Source organism: Rhinoderma darwinii, chromosome 8 (assembly GCF_050947455.1).
Source record: "Rhinoderma darwinii isolate aRhiDar2 chromosome 8, aRhiDar2.hap1, whole genome shotgun sequence".
In the NCBI taxonomy this organism is placed as follows: Eukaryota; Metazoa; Chordata; class Amphibia; order Anura; family Rhinodermatidae; genus Rhinoderma; species Rhinoderma darwinii.
This window is the reverse complement of record NC_134694.1, coordinates 3,949,492-3,974,166: the sequence shown is the minus strand read 5'-3', so window position 1 is coordinate 3,974,166 and position 24,675 is coordinate 3,949,492. Positions and strand designations below refer to the sequence as shown.

The 24,675-nt window shown below is 45.0% G+C and overlaps 1 protein-coding gene across 7 annotated transcripts in view; it reads left to right on the top strand.

Moving 5' to 3' along the window:
- Nucleotides 1–24,675, top strand: part of RAPGEF1 (Rap guanine nucleotide exchange factor 1) — a 63,495-nt gene extending 38,820 nt beyond the window's left edge. Inside the window, exons 10-26 of one of the 7 annotated variants that reach the window (XM_075834689.1) lie at nt 165–358; nt 1,230–1,385; nt 6,303–6,551; nt 9,474–9,566; nt 11,792–11,877; nt 13,680–13,803; nt 13,894–13,969; nt 16,134–16,222; nt 16,636–16,724; nt 17,115–17,303; nt 18,356–18,440; nt 18,571–18,665; nt 20,924–21,002; nt 21,693–21,794; nt 22,205–22,302; nt 22,471–22,599; nt 23,819–24,675. In XM_075834689.1, coding sequence (XP_075690804.1) covers nt 165–358; nt 1,230–1,385; nt 6,303–6,551; nt 9,474–9,566; nt 11,792–11,877; nt 13,680–13,803; nt 13,894–13,969; nt 16,134–16,222; nt 16,636–16,724; nt 17,115–17,303; nt 18,356–18,440; nt 18,571–18,665; nt 20,924–21,002; nt 21,693–21,794; nt 22,205–22,302; nt 22,471–22,599; nt 23,819–23,969 — 2,084 coding nt within the window. In that variant the 3' untranslated portion in view covers nt 23,970–24,675. Of the gene's footprint in view, nt 1–164; nt 359–1,226; nt 1,386–6,302; nt 6,552–9,473; nt 9,567–11,791; nt 11,878–13,679; nt 13,804–13,893; nt 13,970–16,133; nt 16,223–16,635; nt 16,725–17,114; nt 17,304–18,355; nt 18,441–18,570; nt 18,666–20,923; nt 21,003–21,692; nt 21,795–22,204; nt 22,303–22,470; nt 22,600–23,818 lie in introns of all 7 variants that reach the window. The other 6 variants (XM_075834688.1, XM_075834691.1, XM_075834690.1 and 3 more) reach the window with 6 other exon arrangements.

Here is a 24,675-nt window from a genome sequence, read left to right as displayed (position 1 = left end):
ACTCGTGAATGGCCGCCTTACGATTCCTCTCTTGGATTGTCATCTCCCCTCTCCCCATTTTTAATAAGGTTCCTGTCTCTTTAAGGCTTTTTTAGTACACTGAATGGCAAGCGCAAAGAAAACTTTTTTTTGTGTTCTATGATTTATTTATTTTTTTCTTGCAGTGATGACGTACATGCGCTTTGTGGAGGATTACTCCGAGCCGCAGCCGTCCGTTTTCTATCAGACGCCGCAGAACGAGCACATCTATCAGCAGAAGAACAAACACCTACGTGAGGTCTACGGCTTTAACGACTCATTCAGCGGCCCGGTGGAGCGAGCCCCGCCACCCGCCCTTCCCCCTAAACAGAGACAGCTGGTAAGAACCAACACTCTACACCCCTACGGCACTCGGCACCTTACACTTCACTTTTGTCGTCCCTTTCATGTTCGTTTTTACGGCGCATTTTTGGGGTGGGGGGTTTATAAAAGAAAAACATTTAGTTGTGTGTTTCAGCAGCACTCCGCATCGAGAAGACTACCTCACAATACCCAAATATTAGTCCTTGCAGCAGGCAACCCCTTCAAAGGGTTCATCCCAGGAAAGACATATCTGCAGGATAAGAGTCTGACAAATGCGGGTCCCAACTCTAGCACCTATCTCCTAAATGGGGGTCCCCCGACCTGCCTGGTCCGGTGGCTGCCGGCCCCCTCGTCCAAGAACTGGATTCTGGAAGCAGCCGAGCGATCTGACCTTCCTATAGAAGTGAACAGAGCGGAGCTGCAATACCACAAACAACCTGTGCACACGTGTGGCGCTGTTTTTGGAAAAAAGCAGCCATGTTTTTTTTTTAAATAATCCCTCTAAGGGGTTGTTGTCAACCCTCCCTAGCGTTTTGGCTAATAAATACACCCTGGTCTCCCTCAGTTGACCCGCCTGTAGCTATTTAGAGACGTCCAAAGGAGACCTTAGTAGTTACATCCCCTCCAAAAGCGGAAGCTGCTGACTGGTACTGTCCCTTTAACCACATCCAGTGTTGCAGTGGTATCATATAGACTAGTATTTACCCCGCTAATACAGTATACATTGGGCAGTTATTATTTTCCTCCACTATGAGGCGCTGTTCAGGGGGTAGTAATGCCGTCAGCGATGTGTCAGTACTATGTCTGTGTGTTCAGCAGAAACTGCTACCTTGGATCTCTCTCTCTTTTTTCCTTCCTCCCCCCTCTGTGTGTGATTCTTCCAGCAGGCCTCCTTTGCTGCTTCTTCCTTCTCCTCTGTCTCGTACTGTGCACAGCCGACCAAAGGGGTCTACGCACCTGAGGACGGCGGCCACCCTCAGGGCATCGGTCTGTCCGTCTCTAACTGCTTTCTCAGCCGCCATGGCTCTTTTCCCGTGCCTTCGGTGAGTGTCCGTTACATTGCCTGATCTCTGGTGTGGAGTGCGAGAACTAGACCCTAGTGCGTGAGTGAGCGCGGTGTGGAGTGTGGTCAGATATAACGGTCAGTATATAGCGCCGACGTGTGCAGGAGCGGAGACGACACGCAGGCCGGGGATCGGGGAGTATAGGACGCATCATGCCGGTGATGTCTGTGCAATGTTTTACTTACGTCTGACATCTTGCTGGTCCCATGGACGGTAAGAGGGTCTTCTCGTGAACCTCCCCCTATGTCCATATACACAATTAGGGCGTTTGGATATCACGGGGGTCTCGCAAAGATCGGCTCTTGCTCAACTCCTTTAATTGGGTTTTCTTCTAGCTGATAAAAACTGAACGTTTAGTTTCCCTTTAAGTTTTATCTGTGGGGGTCCGAGCACTGAGACCCCCACCAATCGCTAAAACAAAGCGGCGGAAGTGCTCACGTATGGCTCAGCCGCTTCGTTTCTGTTCGGCTTAATACGGAATTCGACGTATCTGAGTATCCACTCAATTGGACGTCTGAGTCCGTACTCCGATATATCGGCTGTCCAGAAAAAAGCCCGAACAGAAACTAAGCGACTGACCGCTTACATGAGCACTTCTGCCGCTTCGTTTTAGCGATTGGTGGGGGTCTCCGTTTTCGGACCCCCACAGATAAAAACTTCCGACATGTCAGAAGTTTGTCGAATGTTTAGTTACCCTTTCAAGGGGTTTTCCCACAAATGCATGTATCCCCTTATCCACAGGATAGGTGATACATGTGTGATTGCTGGGGGTTTGACCACTGGGACCCCCAGCTATGAAGAGAATGCACTCCAGTCCCGAAAGTCCCATAGAAATTAATGGCGCCCAGGCCGAGCATGCGCACCAGTTCTCTATTCTCATGGAGCACTTCAGGGGACTTCTGGTCCCCCGTTCTCCTCATTGCTGCCGTCCCAGCGGTCGGACCCCCAACGATTACACATGTATCCCCTATCCTGTGGATAAGGGGATACATGTTTTTGTGGGACAACCCCTTTAATCACTGTATAATTAAATCTAATTTGCGTTTCTATTCCTTACTGTTTTCAAAAGCACTGCTTGCTGTTGGTGAATAGGAATATTGTTTACATCCATTAGTGCTGATCATGCCCATCTCGTTAAAGTGTCTCAGATCTCATGATGGGCTATCAGAATGTACCTATTTACAGACCGCAAGCAGAGATCTTGGAAATAATTAACGTGTAGTGCCACCCCATCACTTGTGTATGCTTTGACAAGTCGGGAGAAGATGCGCACTGTGACATTTAAGAAGTTCTCAAGACGCTTCCCCTTCTCCTTTACTGTATTGCGGGGGAGGGGGGATGCGGCCGTCAGTCCTCTGCACCCTGACACCCCCCCCCCCCCCACAGATGTCGGGTGAAAATAACCAGGTTGGGATGAAAGGGTCGGCAGACTCGGCTTTACACCAATGCTATCACAAGAGACTGTTGTGGAAGTACGGCGCCCCTAGTGGTGACAGCGGAGTTGGCATGTGGACCATATGGAAAGGAAATGTAATACAAGGAAAGGGGGGGTGCGGCTGCATACTGTGAGAGCGCATAGCTGAGATTCCACGGGCAGACTGCGGCATGTAAGAATCCGAGGAAGGAAGGAAAGGAGGAGACGTGTGAAGGGAAGGAACGGGAGGGTCCGAGGATGGCGGGGGCAGGAAAAGTCACCAAATAATACAAAGTCTTCACAGTGAGCAGGAACCAGAATACAAACCTCTCCAGCACTGACTGCAGCTATAGATTACACGACTAGAATATATCCTCATATAAACCTCCTCACCCCGACACAGTTACTACCGAGCGCCCGAGGCCCCGGCACTCCACCAGTGTATGGAGCGCATGGAGTAACCCCACACGTCTTCAGGAAATGTTCACATAGGCAAAAGCGTGAAGCGCGTCATCCGTCGTCACTCATATATTTTGGCAAATTCCACTTTCGTGATCAGAGATTGGCATTAAGAAGAATTACCGAAAGGGTTAATCACAGCGATCCCAGAACATTGGATACAATGTTTCAAACCATGTCGCAGAACAATAGAAAACATACATAATATCTAATATGTGGGCAAAATCCCTGACACCAAACTGAGGAAACCATAAGAGATAAAATTCCAGTTCTATATCCTTAACCCCTTAGTGACCACCCAAATGCCTTTTTACGGCAGCCTAGTTTAAGTCCTGCACGGGTGTTCTGTGGAGCGGGGGATCGGCTGTCCAATGACAGCCGGGCTCCTGCTCCAACGGTAGCAATCGAAGTTTACTTAGATCGTGGCCGTTTAACCCGATAAATGCTGCAGTCAATAGCGACAGTGGCATTTAACTTGTTTAGGGAGGGAGCTCCCTCTGTCACCTGTCAGCGGCCCGCAAATATAATCGCGGGCCTCCAATGGGCTGTCATGGCAGCCGGGGGCCTAACAAAGTCCCCCGGGCCTGTCCTGGCTATATGCCTATTAGTAGAGTATACCAAAGCATTATATCTGTCATCAAGAGATCGCACAGTGAAGTCCCTAGTGGGACTAAAAATAATAAGTAATAAATGTGAAATAAAAACTATTCATAAAATTTACAGTAAAAATAAAACTATTTTTTTCCCATAAAAAGTGGTTTTGTTTACTTAAAGGGTAAAAAATTAATAGAAGTACACATATAGGGTATCACCGCGACCGTGATGACCAAACCAATAAAGTTAACATGTAATTTAAACCGCAAGGTGAACGCCTTTAAAAAAAAAAAAAAAAACACGGCGAAATTGCTGTTTTTTTTCCATTGCCCCCCAAATAAGTCGTCATCAAAGTTAATCAATAAGTCCCATGTACCCAAAACAGTGGCAATCAAAACGACGTCTCGTCCCGCAAAAAACAAGCGCGCATATCACTACATTGACGGAAAAATAAAAAATGTATAGCTCTTGGAATACGACTATAGAAAAAAGTGAAAAAATAATTGCTTGGTCATTAGGGCCTAAGATAGGCTGGTCACGAAGGGGTTAAACCCCCAAACCCACCCCCAAAATGGTTGTAATATATGAACGCGGTGTTGATCTTTAATCTTTTCCGGGTATACGAGACGTCACTTGTGACGGGCTGTGTATGGGCTGCTCTGTTGTACCGCCCGTAACGCGCATGCGCGGTCCCTGAGAACAGCAGAGGCAGCGAGAACAGCAGGGACCACGCATGCGTGTTACAGGCTGTACAGCAGAGCAGCCCATACACAGCCCGTCACAAGTGACGTCTCGTATACCCGGAAAAGAATTGAAGATCAACACCGCGGCCGGAGAGTGACGTCACCCGTCCAGTACCCCGCGGCAGGGCCCGGAAACGGGGCCAATTTGGAAAATGTAAGTCTATTGCAGTCCTATATCACAAGCATTAACAGTCATTTTATCTCGGACAACCCTTTTAAGTCACAACGTTTCTAAACAGATCGTCTCTCATTTCGTCCATGTTGCCAGTCTTGGAGAATGTTTTGGCAATGCAGTATTTTGCGATGTATAATAGAGTTGATAAACGTAGTGGTCGGCCGGGTACCCGCGGAAGATTTGAGTGACGTTTACCGATTTGATATAGAAAGTTTGGCGTATAATGTTATCCGTACCAAATTCTATGAAGATCTCAGCCTGGAACTAGCCGGGGTTGTCTGAATGTCATCGTGCCCAAATCCCTAGACCATTTTAATCTTTTATCCTCAAGCAAGTCACTCTCTAAAGTGAAGCTACATTTTAGACAAACTTCTGACATGTGAGACGTTTGGATTGGTGGGGGGTCCGAGCACTGAGACCCCCGCCAATCACTAGAGCGAAGCAGCTGAAGGTCTCGTGTGGGCGCTCGGCCGCTTCATGTCTGTTCGGCTTTTTCCGGAAATAAATGTATCGGTGCACGGACTCAATAGAAAGTCTATGAGCTCGTACTCCGCTGCATCAGCTTTCCGGAAAAAGCCGAACAGACACGAAGCGGCGGAGCGCCCACACGAGACCTTCAGCTGCTTCGTTCTAGTGATTGGTGGGGGTCTCAGTGCTCGGACCCCCACCAATCCAAACTTCTCACATGTCAGCTGCACTTTAAGGTCATAGTCCGAAGTTGTTATTTTGTTTTTTTTTTATACATTTTCCCTAAACACCCCTTTCTAGTTTTGGTCTTTTCCAAAAAATAAGAAAATGTCCAATTATCCACATTGAGTGACTCCAACGCCTCTGCACGCATCTGATAACCTGCGGGCAGTTTTATGTGTCTCGGTGGTAGCCTGCGAGCGCTGTCTGCTTCTGTAGTCTCTATTGACTTGTTGCTGTAAAACGTTGCGACAACCTGTGTTAGTGATGCGCTGACAAGAGTGACAACTTTTATTCTGCAGACAGGGTCCCGGCTATCAGTGGTGAGGAATGTAAAACTCCCTGCCATAAAGACGCGCTGATCATAACATATCAGACATTGATAGGATCACAAACCGTCTCCCATCTGTTGGGAGGGATAGTAGACAGGGAGGAGGGGGATGCAGCTGCAGCTTCTCTGGTGTTGAGAGGAGGGGATGGCGGATGTGGGGGGGGTGGACATCGGATTGGCTCACAGGTTTGAGGGAAATGTAGGCAGCGGGACTACAACAAAGAGAGAGAGTCTGTCGGTCCGAATAGCATGCTGGAAAAGTAGTCCATGCACAGAGGCCTTGCAAAGGAATGGAAACCGCCCCAGTGCCTGCTGGTTAGACATATAATCCGGTCTCGTTGAAAAGGGAAGATATTCTTGATCGGACGACCCAATTTGTGCTGTTAGCTGGCGGTTCGGATACTAATCCTGCTTTTACACTAATCTGCTTTTCTTTTTACCTTGTCTGTTTCTTTCTCCCCTGTTTCCCCTTCACACCCCTCCTCTCCCCCAGTACAAATCTGTTTTCCGCTCCTACTCCCAGGATTTTGCCGCTCACAGCCAGGCTCCTACCCTTCCCCTGATGAATCCTGCCATCTATTACCCTTCCCGCTTTTCCCCGGTTCTCCCGGACTCCGTGCCCCCTCACCCAGCTCCTCTCTGTCCCCCCTTACCCTCCTCTCAGGGTGGCAGCTCCTGCGGGACCCCTCCTGCCTGCCTTCCTATTGAGCCTCCTTTCTCCAGCTCTCTGCAGACATCAGCGGTGAGAATGGGAGGGGGCTCGGACGGATGGGTTTATGTGGGTCGGGGGGGGGGGGGTGTTTGGCAAATCTGCTTCTGTCAGGTCAGTGTACCCCTCTCATCTGCCCTGTGCTGCTTTCATCGCCTCGCCATGCTCTGTCTGTCTGCCCGCCTTGCTCAATGTCCTCATATGTAATAACCTGTGCAAAGATGGAAGGTTCATTATCATCATCCTTACCCCAGGGCAGGTCGATGTCTGGGTCTAGCGCCCCCTACTGCCAGGGCTTAGTGTGGGTAGTCGTGCACAGGCATGGGCCAGCCAGTACACAGCATATTACCCTATAGACTTCTTTTGCTCTCTCATGTCAGCCCACAGATGTTACCTGCATGCTATTCAGACAGTCTTTGCTATTTCTGCTGCCCTTGGATACGACGCTGTTCCCTCTGCCAAACTAGTCTACCAATAAAGCGACAATATCCCAGTGGAGGCAAATATAAAACAATGGAAACCAGTATATACCAGCACCATGTATGGAAAAGGCTTTCCGGTGTATTCAGTCACATCCCCTACATGCTCGCGTTTCGAGCCACACCGCCTCAGTGAAGAGCGAGTCTGGCTGGAACGCGTCAGCACATTGTCTCTGGAGTGGATTTTAAAGAGATGAAAGGTTCGTAACCCTAAGCCCTTGTTCACTTGGCATGTATTTGACAGCGTTTTTGCCGCGTTTTATACGCCGAAAAACGCAGCAAAAACACTTGCTTTAAGTTTCCCAATGCATTGTAGTGCATATGACGCATTTTTTTTTATGCTCGACAGTTTAAAAAAAACGCGTTGTGTAAAAAAAGAAGCGTCTGGTCAATTCTTTCTGCGGATAACCCGCTTAATTCCCCATAGTCCATGGGAGTCCTAATTACGTGCCCAAAACACGTGAAAAACGCTAGTATTTTGGACACGCTTTACACATCGTTTCTTTTTAGCGCTATATGAACAAGGCCTAAATATCACTTATATAAAGTGTAATGTACCCTTAATTTACTGTAATATAGTCCCGGTATTTTTAATACCCAATTTCGATTTTGTTTTATTTTTATCTTTTTGGCCAGGAGCGTAGTAGGGTAGTGTGCAAACAGGTAAAAGGAACATGCAGGGGTCACTTGTAGCCCATGGCGGTACCTTTTTTTGCCCAAAGAGATTATTAGTGGGAGACGCTTGTCTTGAGAAGTGGTGAATTGTGTAGGTTGACACTTTGAGTTCTGCTAAGGAACGACCAAAGCACCATGGATTCTCTATTTTTGGATTAAATGCGGACCTTTTAAAGGGGAAGCGCACTATAGAGAGCCTTAAAGGGTGTCTCCACCTAAATAGTAGTCAGACCTGCTGTCACTTCTCCCAACATGCCAGTGAAGGGAATATAGTTCTCATGGTTGAGAAGACTCTTTCTAGGCTTGGAGTATTTTAGTTGTTCTCTGCAATTCAGCTCATTACATTAATGTACAGTATATGTTTATATTCTAGGGGAGATGCTCCTTTAAAAGGGTCTCCTCTGTTGTGCGAGAACAACGGATTTCAAAAGCTTTAAGCCATTAATGTCCCACAGCATATTGATCCAGCCCATCGTGAGGGAATCTGTTTGCCTATTCTCTGATTGACCTCGTCCACGTATAAACCACCATTTTATCTTAATAAAAATGGGAGTCCCTCTGCATGAAGCACTGAAGTGTTATCTGGGAAGATTACCTGCTCCCTGAATTATAGGAACTCAGCTAAGCTGTTAGACAGATGTCTTTAATAGAAACGGTCAGCAAGCTTGTGTACAAAGCAGAATAGTGAGTGCAGCTCTGGAGTATAATACAGGATGTAACTCCGGATCAGTACAGGATAAGTAATGTATGTACACAGTGACTCCACCAGCAGAATAGTGAGTGCAGCTCTGGAGTATAATACAGGATATAACTCAGGATCAGTACAGGATAAGTAATGTAATGTATGTATACAGTGACTCCACCAGCAGAATAGTGAGTACAGCTCTGGGGTATAATACAGTATGTAACTCCGGATCAGTACAGGATCAGTAATGTATGTACACAGTGATTCCACCAGCAGAATAGTGAGTGCAGCTCTGGAGTATAATACAGGATATAACTCAGGATCAGTACAGGATAAGTAATGTAATGTATGTACACAGTGACTCCACCAGCAGAATAGTGAGTGCAGCTCTGGAGTATAATACAGGATGTAACTCAGGATCAGTACAGGATAAGTAATGTAATGTATGTACACAGTGACTCCACCAGCAGAATAGTGAGTGCAGCTCTGGAGTATAATATAGGATATAACTCAGGATCAGTACAGGATAAGTAATGTAATGTATGTACACAGTGACTCTACCAGCAGAATAGTGAGTGCAGCTCTGGAGTATAATACGGGATGTAACACAGGATCAGTACAGGATAAGTAATGTAATGTATGTACACAGTGACTCCACCAGCAGAATAGTGAGTGCAGCTCTGGAGTATAATACAGGATATAACTCAGGATCAGTACAGGATAAGTAATGTAATGTATGTACACAGTGACTCCAGCAGCAGAATAGTGAGTGCAGCTCTGGAGTATAATACAGGATATAACTCAGGATCAGTACAGGATAAGTAATGTAATGTATGTACACAGTGATTCCACCAGCAGAATAGTGAGTGCAGCTCTGGAGTATAATACAGGATATAACTCAGGATCAGTACAGGATAAGTAATGTAATGTATGTACACAGTGACTCCACCAGCAGAATAGTGAGTGCAGCTCTGGAGTATAATACGGGTGGACTCTGTAGAGTTTGGGTGCAGTTGACCTTTCCTCGCCCTTGTCTGGGAGAATTTGTCATGAACACCACGGTCAGCAGATAATATAATAGAAAAAACTGCCAAACATTCCCTCTTCCCACCATAGAATGAAAATGCAAGTGAGGAGACGGGAGATGAGGAATACGTCAACCTGTATTCCTCCGGGCAAAGCAACGGAGACCCCCTGCCCGGTGATGGTGTAAGTAAAAGACGCAGCCTGGGGTGAAAGGGGCACAGTGGGGGGATTTAAAAGTTAAACCCAGCCCGCTGCACGCTCAGTATTTTGCAACGCATTCCCCTCTGACCCCTCCGCTGCGCCAGACCACTGCACCGCATGACCCTTCCCACCCCCAGCTGCCCACCTTACCCAACACTAACCTCCGGCTCCAGGCTTATAAGACACCCATGCAACTACAAAATTTCACTCTCTTGTGCATGACTTTATCCATAACTTATTTGCCATCTATACACGAATCATCTCTCTTTTTTTTTTTTTTTTTGTCTTGCCACCGCAACATAAAATACATAATAATGTGCAGCATGTAATGTCACGGCCGGCTGCGCCGTCAGCGCAACTTATTGCGGTGACAAACCTCATAAAAATAAACACGAAGCCCCTCCCCATGATCAGCAGCACATGCACAGCCCCTCATCTGGCTCCGTCAGCTCCTGGGCCTTCTATATAACACTGGTAGCTACGGAGGATAATATTTAAGGGGTTAGCTTGATTTTACAGCATCTCCCTTTATGACATTGAGCGCAGTGATCGTTAGTGATCGATCTACACGAACTTGGTTTGTCCTAGATGGTAATTCCTATGACGGGGCTGAACGTCCCTGTTACATTATAAATGACCAGGATCTTACGATTCCACTAAGTGGGTTCTCCCTGCATGATGTCCGCACAAATATAATGCGCCCCCCCCCCCCCCCCCATTACCAATGTATCAAGTGCAGCAGAACTGCGTCGTAGCTCAAAACCTTGAGGCCGCGCTCGTCGTCCTGTCCATCCAGCCATGTTAAATTCCCTCCAGGCGGGAGCATTATAAGACAACGAGCTTCTTCTTCCAAGGACGTCTATACCACTCGAGTAAAAGACCCCCCCCCCCCCCCACTAATGATATAGAACTCCAGCTGCCGGCAATTCTCCAAAGACCCCTAATTTCACCCTCAACTGGATTGCTGCTTGGAGAACGGCATTGAGAGATCTGTCGAACGCAGCGATTAACCTCAGGGAGGTACAGAAATAGCGCCTCGTGCCTCAATATCCTCCTGCAATAGGACGAGACGGGTTTAATGCAAGAAATGGCTGCGTCCTATAATAGTCCTGGTGATTGGTCGCACATAGTCCTTCTACTTGTGTCTATGAGGTCCGCATGGCGGTGATGGGTCCCCAGTTCAGGCTGTCCCATCCCCCTTTCCGTAGGTTTAAGAAGCCGTGCACCCCTATAGAGGAAGGACGACAGGCCTGAAGGTTAAGTTGCACTACTTTAAGGGGGTGGGGAGGAGACCCAGTCATCGTAGGGGGGTATGAGTATGAACCAGGAGGACGGTCCAGCAAGAATTGCAGATTTGAGCACTAGGTAACCGCCGGATGTGCCTGTTGTATCCAGCATCACTCCCATCATCTCTAACGACGCCGCTTGTGAGTTGTGGTTGTGCTTGCTTGTGTGTGCAAATCTCTGTCCCTACTCACCGCTTCTCGTAACATGGGCCTTCCAATCAGCTTGTGCCGCCTCGTGTGTGTATATATATATATATATATATATATATATTATTTTTTTGTGCATTTTTTTTTTTTATTATTGGGAGGGTTTGTCATATGTAAATCTTCAGGCCACATCTTGTCATAGACTCCTGCCGCCAGTCTGGATAGTGAAGTAGACAGTCATCCGGAGGAAGCTTTGGGAATCTATCGCATTAGTCTCCAATGCTCGGTCCTTCTGATCGGCATGCTGGGAGTTGTCGTTTTCGCAACGGCTGGAGAGCCTCACGTTGGGAGTTTATAAACTCGTAGATCTTGAGACTGTGACCCTCCAGTCGGGGGCGGTTCTGTCGACAAGCTGTCAATAGACTGCAGGCTGATCTAAAACAGAGTACAGGCTTCGTAGACAGTAGTCTGTAGTCTACAGGAGTGATTGTGATGATGCATTAGATTAGGGATTCTTATATCTGCATCGTCCCATAGGACAATGGTAAAGTAAATGCTGTGATCTCAGCGTCTACCACTAATGAGAAGTGTCACCACCGCTGGGGCAGATCTCGTCTCTAGTGCCACCGACGTAAGGAGTGAATCGTCATTGATACTTGTTATGTCTATGGCCGGATCCGCTCTGTCCCGATCTGTAGAGAGCAGGAAGGAGTGCAGTGTTACAGCTCATGAGACGACCTCCCCCGACCTCACAGATGTATTGTTCTTCTGCAGGAATCGCCTTTGCCTGGGGACGGACACCAAAGAGCCTCATCACAGCCCTGCGAGCCCGGCAGCGAGAACCACGAGACCACCGAAAGGTACCCATAGCAGCCCGACCTTCTTAAAAGGGGTCTCCAGTTTTATGTCAATAAATTATTGTATCACAAAAAGTTTTGTAACTTTCTAATAAACTTTTTTTTTTTTTTTTAACTCTGCACCATTTTCAAATCTCTGCTTGCTGTCAGTGAAGGAAAATATATTGTTTTTCTTCATCCAGAGGCTGTAAGTCTGTACAGACCTAATACTTTTTACATGGTATCAGTATAGGTTAGGGGTCAGCAATCTTCGGCCATCCATCTGTTGTAAAACTACAACTCCCAGCATGCCCAGAGAGCCAAAGGCTTTATTATTCCAGCCAAAGGCTATACTGGCATGCTGGGAATTGTAGTTTCACAACAGCTGGACGGCCGAAGGTTGCTGAGGCCTGGTGTAGGTAATCTTCTTTGAGACGTAGCAGCACACATCTTTCCTTGTAGGGATCGTGTCAGGACTACAACCCCTGTCCATAGGCTGTATTAGGGCATATGGACATCATAGGGGGAGTTCCCCCGCTTTGGACCCCTCTTTATGTGCCAGAATGGAAAGCCTCTTTGTAAGCGCTCTTCTGGTTGCATGTATTTGAATGGTCGACATGCTGTAGAGGAAATGTGTGCCTAGTTTCGGCTCCCCCTGGCAATGATGAGACTACTCCTTTATGGGTTTGCTACAATGTGTCAGTCTGGGGTCCAGGCTATTTGGCTGAGAGGATTGTGTGGACTGTATATAGTTATGAGAAGCATTAGGTCAAAACTGGTTCTCAACCGCAGTATGTAAACAATGTTTCCATTCACTGACAGGAAGCAGCCATCTTGAAAATGGTGGGGAATTGAATCAAAGTCTAATTGAAAACTGCAGAACTTTTCATTATGCAATGATTAAGCTCAATTTACAAACGGGAAAACTTTTTAAGCCACATTTACACATGATTATGTGCAGACGAGCAGCCGGGTGTAGTTACGCGAGGCGGTAATTCTGCAGAGCATTGCACAATGCACGGAAATATGCAGCAAATGGGGGATGGTACAAGCCCAATTTCTAGTAAAGGTCTAAAAAAGCTTTAATTTACCAGTCCCCGATCCTTGCGTGAGCCGCCATGACAGTGCCGCCTCCTCCCCGTCCTCATTGCACCGTGCACTGAGGAGCGTCAGATAAAATGACTGTAATTTCTCAGCAATCCTCCTAATTATGGGTCCATTAATGATCCCTTACATGTGGAGGAACCATTGTAAGAACGTCGCAGAAGAAACGCTACCAATCCGACCTCTGCAGACAACGTATTATCTCTGTATCTCCTGTCACATCCACATTGTACTATTGTCTGCACTGACGCATTGAGGGGGTTGCAAAGATACTAAAACAGCCAACACCTCCCAAAATATCAACTATAGAGCACAAGGAATGCTACCCACAATAAGAGAGACCTTAGAGGGGTTGTATGAGAAAACATGACGGCTTTCTTCCAGAAACAGCGCCACACCTATCCACAGGTTGTGTGTGGTATTGCAGCTTAGCCCCATTCTTTTTAATGGAGCTGAGCTGCAATACTAGACACCACCCATGGACAGGTATGGCACGGTTTGTAGAAGTAAGCAGCCATGTATATCTGATTCTAGAGAGCACATTGTAACAAACCCTCAGCTGTGAGAAGTTACATCAGGTCGGGTTTTTGGCCTCAAGAATGTTCCTTTTCACATAGCGCAAGCAGAGATCTTGAAAATGTTGAGGGATTGAAACACAAAGTCTGTTAGAAAGTTGCAGAATTTTTTATTGGCCGGTGATCGTAATTTATTTTATTTGTCAGGCCACCAAATTCAACAGAAGGACTTGAAGAGGAGGAGCAGGAGGCTGAAGAAAGTGAGGAGACAGATGAGCTTTCTCTAGTCGAACACAATGAGATTATGTCCAGGCTCACATTGAAACAAGAGGTAAACCTGTTGTGTAAGAGATGGAGGGGAGCGCTGACGTCATAGACATTCATTAAACTGCAAGCTGCGTATCATCTTCTGTTTCTGCAGGGTGACGATGGCCCAGATGTGAGGGGAGGCTCCGGCGACATTTTGCTTGTCCATGCTACAGAGACCGATCGAAAAGGTGAGATACCAACCACCTCCAGTGTACACAGGAAAAATGATCCTGAGTTACATCCTGTATTATACTCCAGAGCTGCACTCACTATTCTGCTGGTGGAGTCACTGTGTACATACATTACATTACTTATCCTGTACTGATCCTGAGTTATATCCTGTATTATACTCCAGAGCTGCACTCACTATTCTGCTGGTGGAGTCACTGTATACAGACATTACATTACTTATCCTGTACTGATCCTGAGTTATATCCTGTATTATACTCCAGAGCTGCACTCACTATTCTGCTGGTGGAGTCACTGTGTACATACATTACATTACTTATCCTGTACTGATCCAGAGTTACATCCTGTATTATACTCCAGAGCTGCACTCACTATTCTGCTGGTGGAGTCACTGTGTACATACATTACATTACTTCTCCTGCACTGATCCTGAGTTATATCCTGTATTATACTCCAGAGCTGCACTCACTCTTCTGCTGGTGGAATCACTGTGTACATACATTACTTATCCTGTACTGATCCAGAGTTACATCCTGTATTATACTCCAGAGCTGCACTCACTATTCTGCTGGTGGAGTCACTGTGTACATACATTACATTACTTCTCCTGTACTGATCCTGAGTTATATCCTGTATTATATTCCAGAGCTGTACTCACTATTCTGCTGGTGGAGTCACTGTGTACATACATTACATTACTTATCCTGTACTGATCCAGAGTTACATCCTGTATTATACTCCAGAGCTGCACTCACTATTCTGCTGGTGGAGTCACTGTGTACATACATTACATTACTTCTCCTGCACTGATCCTGAGTTATATCCTGTATTATACTCCAGAGCTGCACTCACTCTTCTGCTGGTGGAATCACTGTGTACATACATTACTTATCCTGTACTGATCCAGAGTTACATCCTGTATTATACTCCAGAGCTGCACTCACTATTCTGCTGGTGGAGTCACTGTGTACATACATTACATTACTTCTCCTGTACTGATCCTGAGTTATATCCTGTATTATATTCCAGAGCTGTACTCACTATTCTGCTGGTGGAGTCACTGTGTACATACATTACATTACTTATCCTGGACTGATCCTGAGTTATATTCTGTATTCTACTCCAGAGCTGCACTCACTATTCTGCAGGTGGAGTCACTGTGTACATACATTACATTACTTATCCTGTACTGATCCTGAGTTACATCCTGTATTATACTCCAGAGCTGCACTCACTATTCTGCTGGTGGAGTCACTGTGTACATACATTACATTACTTATCCTGTACTGATCCTGAGTTACATCCTGTATTATACTCCAGAGCTGCACTCACTATTCTGCTGGTGGAGTCACTGTGTACATACATACATACATTACTTATCCTGGACTGATCCTGAGTTATATTCTGTATTCTACTCCAGAGCTGCACTCACTATTCTGCTGGTGGAGTCACTGTGTACATACATTACATTACTTATCCTGTACTGATCCTGAGTTACATCCTGTATTATACTCCAGAGCTGCGCTCACTATTCTGTAGGTGGAGTCACTGTGTATGACATTACATTACTTATCCTGTACTGATCCTGAGTTACATCCTGTATTATACTCCAGAGCTGCACTCACTATTCTGCTGGTGGAGTCACTGTGTACATACATTACATTACTTATCCTGTACTGATCCTGAGTTATATCCTGTATTCTACTCCAGAGCTGCACTCACTATTCTGCTGGTGGAGTCACTGTGTACATACATTACATTACTTATCCTGTACTGATCCTGAGTTACATCCTGTATTATACTCCAGAGCTGCACTCACTATTCTGCTGGTGGAGTCACTATGTACATACATTACATTACTTATCCTGTACTGATCCTGAGTTACATCCTGTATTATACTCCAGAGCTGCACTCACTATTCTGCAGGTGGAGTATTATACAGGATGTAACTCGGGATTCGTACGTGTCATTAGATAATGATTAATTTCTATTGAAATGATGGAGTTACAGAGAGTGGCAGGTCACAGGTCTGTTCCCGTTCTTTTGCCCACGCTCTGTGTTGGGTTCCTCTTCCCCCTCAGTAGTTGATTAGCACTTTGTGTAGCGCACTTTTTGCTGTGTACTTGTTATACTGAGGATTGTTCTTCTTCTCCCCTCCACCAGATTTGGTCCTGTACTGCGAGGCTTTCCTCACCACCTACCGGACGTTCATCTCACCAGAGGAGCTGATTCAGAAGCTGCAGTATAGATATCCTTCCTGTCTTTACCGCCGTACACCGGGCCTTTTATTCTTAAAGGGGAAGCGTGTCAGACTTGTCAGGAGATGGCATTGGTGGGGGCTTATGATCCAGACTCGTGAATGTCAATCACAAATACAGGTGTAAACACTTCTACATCGACGCATTTGTATCAGCATTTGCCGGGATGTGCTACTATCTTATGTTATCAGCCACTTCAGGCTGATACTCCCAATCTATGGTTCCTCAGCTGTAATGAAAGTACAATCTGTGGCTGTCAAGTGATGCTGGGAGTTGTAGTTTTATAATGTGTCCTATTATTAGAGCATAGGGACATCATAGAGGGGGGGGGGGTGTTCCCTGCTTGTCCCCCTCCCCTGATCGGCCGTCTCACATGCCGTTTTTTTCTTTAACCGTTGTCAACATATGAGAGATTCTGTCACTTCCAGGACACGTTCAAGCAGCGCGTGAGCAAAAACACCTTCTTCGTGCTGGTGAGAGTGGTGGACGAGCTGTGGTAAGTGACGTACTACTACCAAACCGTGAATTCTAACCCCCATCAGCCACGTTCAGGGACCCCATGGAGTTCAGTGCAGCTCCCTTATAGGACTAGTGGCCGTATTGACGTGCGGCTCTGCAATAATGTTCTTGTAGTATTATCTACTTCAATTTCTTAAAGGGGAACTCCGGTCAACACTGGACTTCCCCTATATACATTAGGGTAGTGGTCTACAACCTGCATCTCTCCACTGTTGCTGAACTGCAGCCCCCCACACCGTGCAAAGTTTATTAGAAAGTTGCAGGACTTTTCATGTTACACGGATCAGGGTTTTATATATATAAGTCCCTATACGCTCCTGCGGTTTTCCTCTCACTTGGGTATATTCAGTCTTTTTTTTTTCTGCAGTTTGGTGGAGCTGACAGACGAGATCCTGAAGCTGCTGATGGAGCTGGTATTCCGGCTGGTGTGTAAAGGGGAGCTCAGCCTGGCCCGTGTGCTGCGGAAGAACATCCTAGAGAAAGTGGACAACAAGAGAATGCAAAGTCATTGCAACTCCGCTATGCGGCCCCTCGCGGCCCGGGGAGTTGCTGCAAGGTACGAAGGTCTCCCTGCAATGTCTGTAATCTATGTCCAGTCCTTATATAAGTATATAGGGTCACGAAGGACTCGGTGGATCATTAATTCTTATATATGTTACATTAGAGGGGTTTGTTCAGTTTAGAAAACCCATTGTCATACACCCTATTTGGGTGTTCTGGGTAATAGAGAGGGGTCCTCTATTCGGGACCCTCATCTCTTGGTCAGAGTGGAGAACGGTCACATAGAGCGTCTCTGGAGGACCCGTCCTGTATTACACACACACAACACATTGATATGAATGGACAATGTGTAATACTTCATTCCTCCTGTGGCTGCGCTGCAGAGAAACTGAACAGTTACTTCCAGGTTTCTCTATAGATTACCGGCGATCACTGGGGTTCTCATCAATGGAGCCTTCTAAAAAGTAGGGACTGTTCAAAGCACAAAAAAACTTTAATACAATAGCTCATATTGCAGCAGTCTTTGGGATATACCGCTCATAACTAGCTAAGTCTGGCTACGTGCCGTGCATCCTCCATTAGTGGCTCCAATTTTTATGCTTCGTTTGTTGAAGTGTGACAGTCTTAAATCCATCTCTCCTGTCTCTTTAGAGGTTCAGGTTACTGCTCTTATTCTATCCCTGTGCTATACACTGCAGCTCTGCTCCATTAGAGCAGAGCTATAATCAGGGACTCCAGCGCCACTGCATTGTCTATTGTAGTCTAAGGTAGTCAGAAATCCACCTCTCCAGTGTCCTATTATGCCTCTGCTCTGTACCTCCCCATGCTTTACACTGCAGCTGTACTTGTTCAGATTAACTTTTGTGTATATTCACAAGCCCAGTAGGACATGGAGACCTGATTTGTGAAAAATAAGATCAGGATACTGACACATAACGACTGTGGAGTGGAGCCTCAGAGGTGGGGGAGGGGGTGTCGTTGGGAAAATCGCTTTGAGACCCCACAGTACTGCACTACCACCAGGCAGCTGTCTATATAACTGATCCTCCAGTATCTTCGGGGATCTTACGTGACTGCCATCTTGTAAGTTCTTCCTTCTTATTCCAGACCAGGAACGTTGCACGATTTCCACAGTCATGAGATCGCGGAGCAGCTGACGCTTCTGGACGCAGAACTCTTCTACAAAATTGAGGTACGGGCAGAGGGAATGGCGGAGAGATTTGTTCCCATGCCGCAGTCTGCTGATCGCCCATAGTCACCATACCACGCGGACAGCACCCGGTGATCGCCCAAACTCTTACCCTATGATCTTCCCTTCACAGATTCCTGAGGTCTTACTATGGGCAAAAGAACAAAATGAAGAGAAGAGTCCAAATCTGACCCAGTTCACCGAGCATTTCAACAACATGTCCTATTGGTACGAGATCTGGAGGGACCAATGTATCACAGATATATATATACAAATGTAACACATCGATAGAATAGACACAAATGTAACACATCTATAGAATAGACACAAGTGTAACACATCTATAGAATAGACACAAATGTAACACATCTATAGAATAGACACAAATGTAAGACATCTATAGAATAGACACAAATGTAACACATCTATAGAATAGACGCAAGTGTAACACATCTATAGAATAGACACAAGTGTAACACATCTATAGAATAGACACAAGTGTAACACATCTATAGAATAGACACAAGTGTAACACATCTATAGAATAGACACAAGTGTAACACATCTATAGAATAGACACAAATGTAACACATCTATAGAATAGACACAAGTGTAACACATCTATAGAATAGACACAAGTGTAACACATCTATAGAATAGACACAAGTGTAACACATCTATAGAATAGACACAAGTGTAACACATCTATAGAATAGACACAAGTGTAACACATCTATAGAATAGACACAAGTGTAACACATCTATAGAATAGACACAAGTGTAACACATCTATAGAATAGACACAAGTGTAACACATCTATAGAATAGACACAAGTGTAACACATCTATAGAATAGACACAAGTGTAACACATCTATAGAATAGACACAAGTGTAACACATCTATAGAATAGACACAAGTGTAACACATCTATAGAATAGACACAAGTGTAACACATCTATAGAATAGACACAAGTGTAACACATCTATAGAATAGACACAAGTGTAACACATCTATAGAATAGACACAAGTGTAACACATCTATAGAATAGACACAAGTGTAACACATCTATAGAATAGACACAAGTGTAACACATCTATAGAATAGACACAAGTGTAACACATCTATAGAATAGACACAAGTGTAACACATCTATAGAATAGACACAAGTGTAACACATCTATAGAATAGACACAAGTGTAACACATCGATAGAATAGACACAAGTGTAACACATCGATAGAATAGACACAAGTGTAACACATCGATAGAATAGACACAAGTGTAACACATCGATAGAATAGACACAAATGTAACACATCGATAGAATAGACACAAATGTAACACATCGATAGAATAGACACAAATGTAACACATCTATAGAATAGACACAAATATAACACATCTATAGAATAGACACAAATGTAACACATCTATAGAATAGACACAAGTGTAACACATCTATAGAATAGACACAAATGTAACACATCTATAGAATAGACACAAGTGTAACACATCGATAGAATAGACACAAGTGTAACACATCGATAGAATAGACACAAGTGTAACACATCTATAGAATAGACACAAGTGTAACACATCTATAGAATAGACACAAATGTAACACATCGATAGAATAGACACAAGTGTAACACATCGATAGAATAGACACAAATGTAACACATCTATAGAATAGACACAAGTGTAACACATCTATAGAATAGACACAAATGTAACACATCTATAGAATAGACACAAATGTAACACATCTATAGAATAGACACAAATGTAACACATCTATAGAATAGACACAAATGTAAGACATCTATAGAATAGACACAAGTGTAACACATCTATAGAATAGACACAAATGTAACACATCTATAGAATAGACACAAATGTAAGACATCTATAGAATAGACACAAGTGTAACACATCTATAGAATAGACACAAGTGTAACACATCTATAGAATAGACACAAATGTAACACATCTATAGAATAGACACAAATGTAACACATCTATAGAATAGACACAAGTGTAACACATCTATAGAATAGACACAAGTGTAACACATCTATAGAATAGACACAAGTGTAACACATCTATAGAATAGACACAAGTGTAACACATCTATAGAATAGACACAAATGTAACACATCGATAGAATAGACACAAGTGTAACACATCTATAGAATAGACACAAATGTAACACATCTATAGAATAGACACAAATGTAACACATCTATAGAATAGACACAAATGTAACACATCTATAGAATAGACACAAATGTAACACATCTATAGAATAGACACAAGTGTAACACATCTATAGAATAGACACAAATGTAACACATCGATAGAATAGACACAAGTGTAACACATCTATAGAATAGACACAAATGTAACACATCTATAGAATAGACACAAATGTAACACATATATGGAATGAAAGGTGCAAATGATCATCTTCTCCTCCTCCCCAGGGTGCGCTCCATCATCATGCTGCAGGAGAAGGCGCAGGACCGCGAGAGGCTACTACTAAAATTCATCAAAATTATGAAAGTGAGTAACAGACGATCAGATAATCCGATAACGTGCAGGGAAAATGATCGCCGGATTTACTTCCTTGACACCGTCCTTACTGGATCCCCATCCTCCCTGCGCTGTGGCCGGATGAGGGTTTTCTTTATAGCTTTATGAAAACAGCCCCTGTGCTTATGCCATATAACGTCACATAGAGGGGGGGGGGTCCCTCACTCCACTTCCTCCTGTATGAGCCACAGGGAGAGCAGCAACGCAAAAATGGTAGCTTAGGTTCTATTCACTGCTTTTGAGCCTTCCGTCGGAGATGTTTGTTAGAAGTATTTCCGCCACTGTATAGGCATATGGGGGCAAATGTTGCTAATAGGGACTCGTTAGAAAAGAAAAAAACATTCCATGCAATAAATAAAATGGTATTCCTGCACATGCCTCCTCGATGTATGCCGGCAGGACAGTCTTGTGGCATACCCCGAACGTACGTTGCAGACGCAGTGGGATTAGAGATGTGAGAAAAATTAGATCTGTGCAGGATTTCAGCCTCTGGGTGTAAACAAAAATGTTCCCATTCACTGACCGCAAGCAGAGGTCTTGAAAATGATTAGGCATTAAAATACAGTCTTAATAGAAAGCTGCAGAATTTTCCATTATTCAAAGATTAAGCTTTATTTTATTTTTTATTAACTTTTTTTAATATTTTTTTTTGCTTTGCAGCATCTGCGGAAACTGAACAACTTTAACTCCTACCTCGCCATCCTGTCCGCGCTGGACTCTGCACCCATCCGGCGGCTCGAATGGCAGAAGCAGACGTCGGAGGTGAGGCTCCTGCAGTCCTCCTCTGCTGACAGCGATGTCGGACGTTTTCCTGCATTAAGACCTTGTTGAGAAAGGCGCTAAAAAAACAAACGGTGTAAACGTGTCAAAAACGCTAGCGTTTATGTAAAGCGATTGTTAAAGTACAGGCGTTCTTGGCACGTTTTTTGGGTGCGTGATTAGGACTCTCATTGACTATGGGAATTACGTGCGTTTTATGCGCCAAGAATTGACCTGCCACTAATTATTTTATTTTTTAAACGCGTACATAGAAAGAAAAAAGCGTCTTCTGCGCTACAATGTACTTTTCCATTGATGTCAATGGGAAGCATAAAGCATGCGTTTTTCGACGCGTCCTACACCTCACAACACGCCGTGTGAACAAGGCCTAAATCTCATGTTCTTTCTCGTAGGGCCTTGCTGAATACTGCACCCTGATCGACAGCTCCTCCTCCTTCCGGGCGTACCGCGCCGCGCTCTCTGACGTGGAGCCCCCGTGTATACCCTACCTGTAAGTGTCTGGTTTTTTTTCTTAGTCTATTAAAGGATCCCTATAAACCATCTGTACACTGTGTGACATTACGTTTCATCCAAATGGCGCAGTGATGGCGTGACATGGCGGCATTGCGTACACTTCATTCTTATTGTACATATCACATTGTGTTTTGTCTGTTTGCAGGGGTCTGATCTTACAAGACCTCACCTTCGTGCACCTGGGGAATCCAGACCACATTGACGGGAAGGTGAACTTCTCCAAACGATGGCAGCAGTTCAACATCCTGGACAGCATGAGGCGATTCCAGCAGGCGTAAGTGCAGCGTCAATCTGCAATTCCCCATCCGGTCTGTCACCCCCGTCCCCCCCCCGCCCCACACACGTCATAGCTCTATGTAGATCATGTCTGTATATAAAGCTCCACTGTTACAGAGACAATGGACACTTGAAATACACCAACTATCAGATGTTAAAGGGTTAACGCAGCGGGCACAATGGGCATTGTTATGGCGCAGACGTCACGTATTGCATCAATACCCATCCCAAGCTGCCATAAACCAGTACACCGGCTTAATGAAAAGTTCTGCACCTCTCTAATATACTTTGCATTTCGATTCCTCATTTATTTTTCAAGCTCCCTGCTTGCTGTCAATGAATGGGGACATTCTTGCTTACATTCAGAAGCTGAAAACCTGGACAGACCTAATACTTCTCACAGCTGAGGGTTTGGTTTAATTGTATTCAGTCTAGATTATCCTATATGAGCTTGAACTCCAGGCTGATACATTTTAGCTGCACTGATACATTGTAGCAAACTGTCAGGACAGGAGAAAGATTTGTGCTGCTGATGTGTTTTAGCTCACAGAGGATTGTCTAGACTGGATACAAATGTAACGAACCCGCAGTTGTGAGAAGTCTTATCTTTTGTAAAGGGTTTTCAGCAGCAAGCAGAGATCTTGAAAATGGTGAAAAATTTTAACAAAGTCTACTAGATAGTTGTAGAGCTTCTCATTATAAAATGCTTAAGCTTTATTCACAGACGACCGGACATCGGCCCTTTCCGTAAACCTGCTGCAAATGCTTAGTTAAAGGCATCGTAAGAAAACCCATAGTCCTACACCCTATTAGGGAATTCTGGGTAATAGAGAGGGGTCCTCTGCTCAGGATCCTCTGCTCAGGATCCTCATCTCTTGGCCAGAGTGGAGAGCGGTCTCTTAGAGCGTCTCTGGAGGACCCGTCCTGTATTACACACACAACACATTGATATGAATGGACACTGTGTAATACTTCATTTCTCCTGCGGTGGCGCTGCAGAGAAACCGAACACTTCTTGCCAGGTTTCCCTCACGGATGATCGCTGGGGATCTCAGCAAGTGGGCACTTTGATCAATTTATTGTCAAGGGTTCCTTCTAACAAGTGGGGATTGTCCAAAGCGGAGACCTCCTTTAAGGAGGGATCTGCCTCGTCGTCATCGCCTCTGACCTTAAATCGTCATTATAATGTATTTTTTATGATTATTTTATCCCTACAGTCATTATGAAATCCGCCGGAATGATGACATCATCTCTTTCTTCAACGACTTCAGCGACCACCTGGCCGAAGAAGCTTTATGGGAACTCTCCCTGAAAATCAAACCTCGTAACGTCACACGGCGAAAGACAGAAAGAGATGAGAAAACCTAAAGTGAGCAAAATGGGCAACGCTGCCCAGAGGACGCTGAATATTCGGGATCTCTGACCTGAAGGTGGAGACTAAAGGGAGAGGAGGGGGGGGGGTCATTCGTCATATTTATCCATTGTCACGGACACCTCCCAATGATTCGGTTGGCCATGTCGACCGTTGTCTTGTCGTACGCTAACTTACCACCAACCCGGTGAGGCCAAACACAACTCTCGGTGCCATCCGTCTCCTTACGGACCGTTCTCCTGTTTACACATCAGCGGAAGGTTAGACATATTGGATTTCGTGCTGTGGTTCTAGTGACTTGTGCAGACCTCCCCAGAGAAGAAGACCTGACTAACGGGACGTCCGCAAAGAAACGGCCTGATGTGGAGCCCAAAGTTATTATTTTATTTTTTTTTCCTTTTTGCCAAGAAGTTTTTCATTATGAACTATATGTTTTGCCCTGCACCCCCAGCAGAGGGCAGCGGCGAGCAGCTCCTGTAAATATCAGTGTTCTGTTTTCAGGGGGGAGGGGAGGCGGCGCAATGTGATATGTATTATTATTATTCTATTTTTTTTATGCTGTTGCATGACAAGTATACAGAGACTGAGCGTGTAATGTACATAGAGGAACACGGCGAAGAATCCGCGTATAGCGGAAATTACCAGGAAGCAGTGGGGCCTGCGGATCGCCTCACAGGAGGTCAAATAAATGTTTTAAACGTC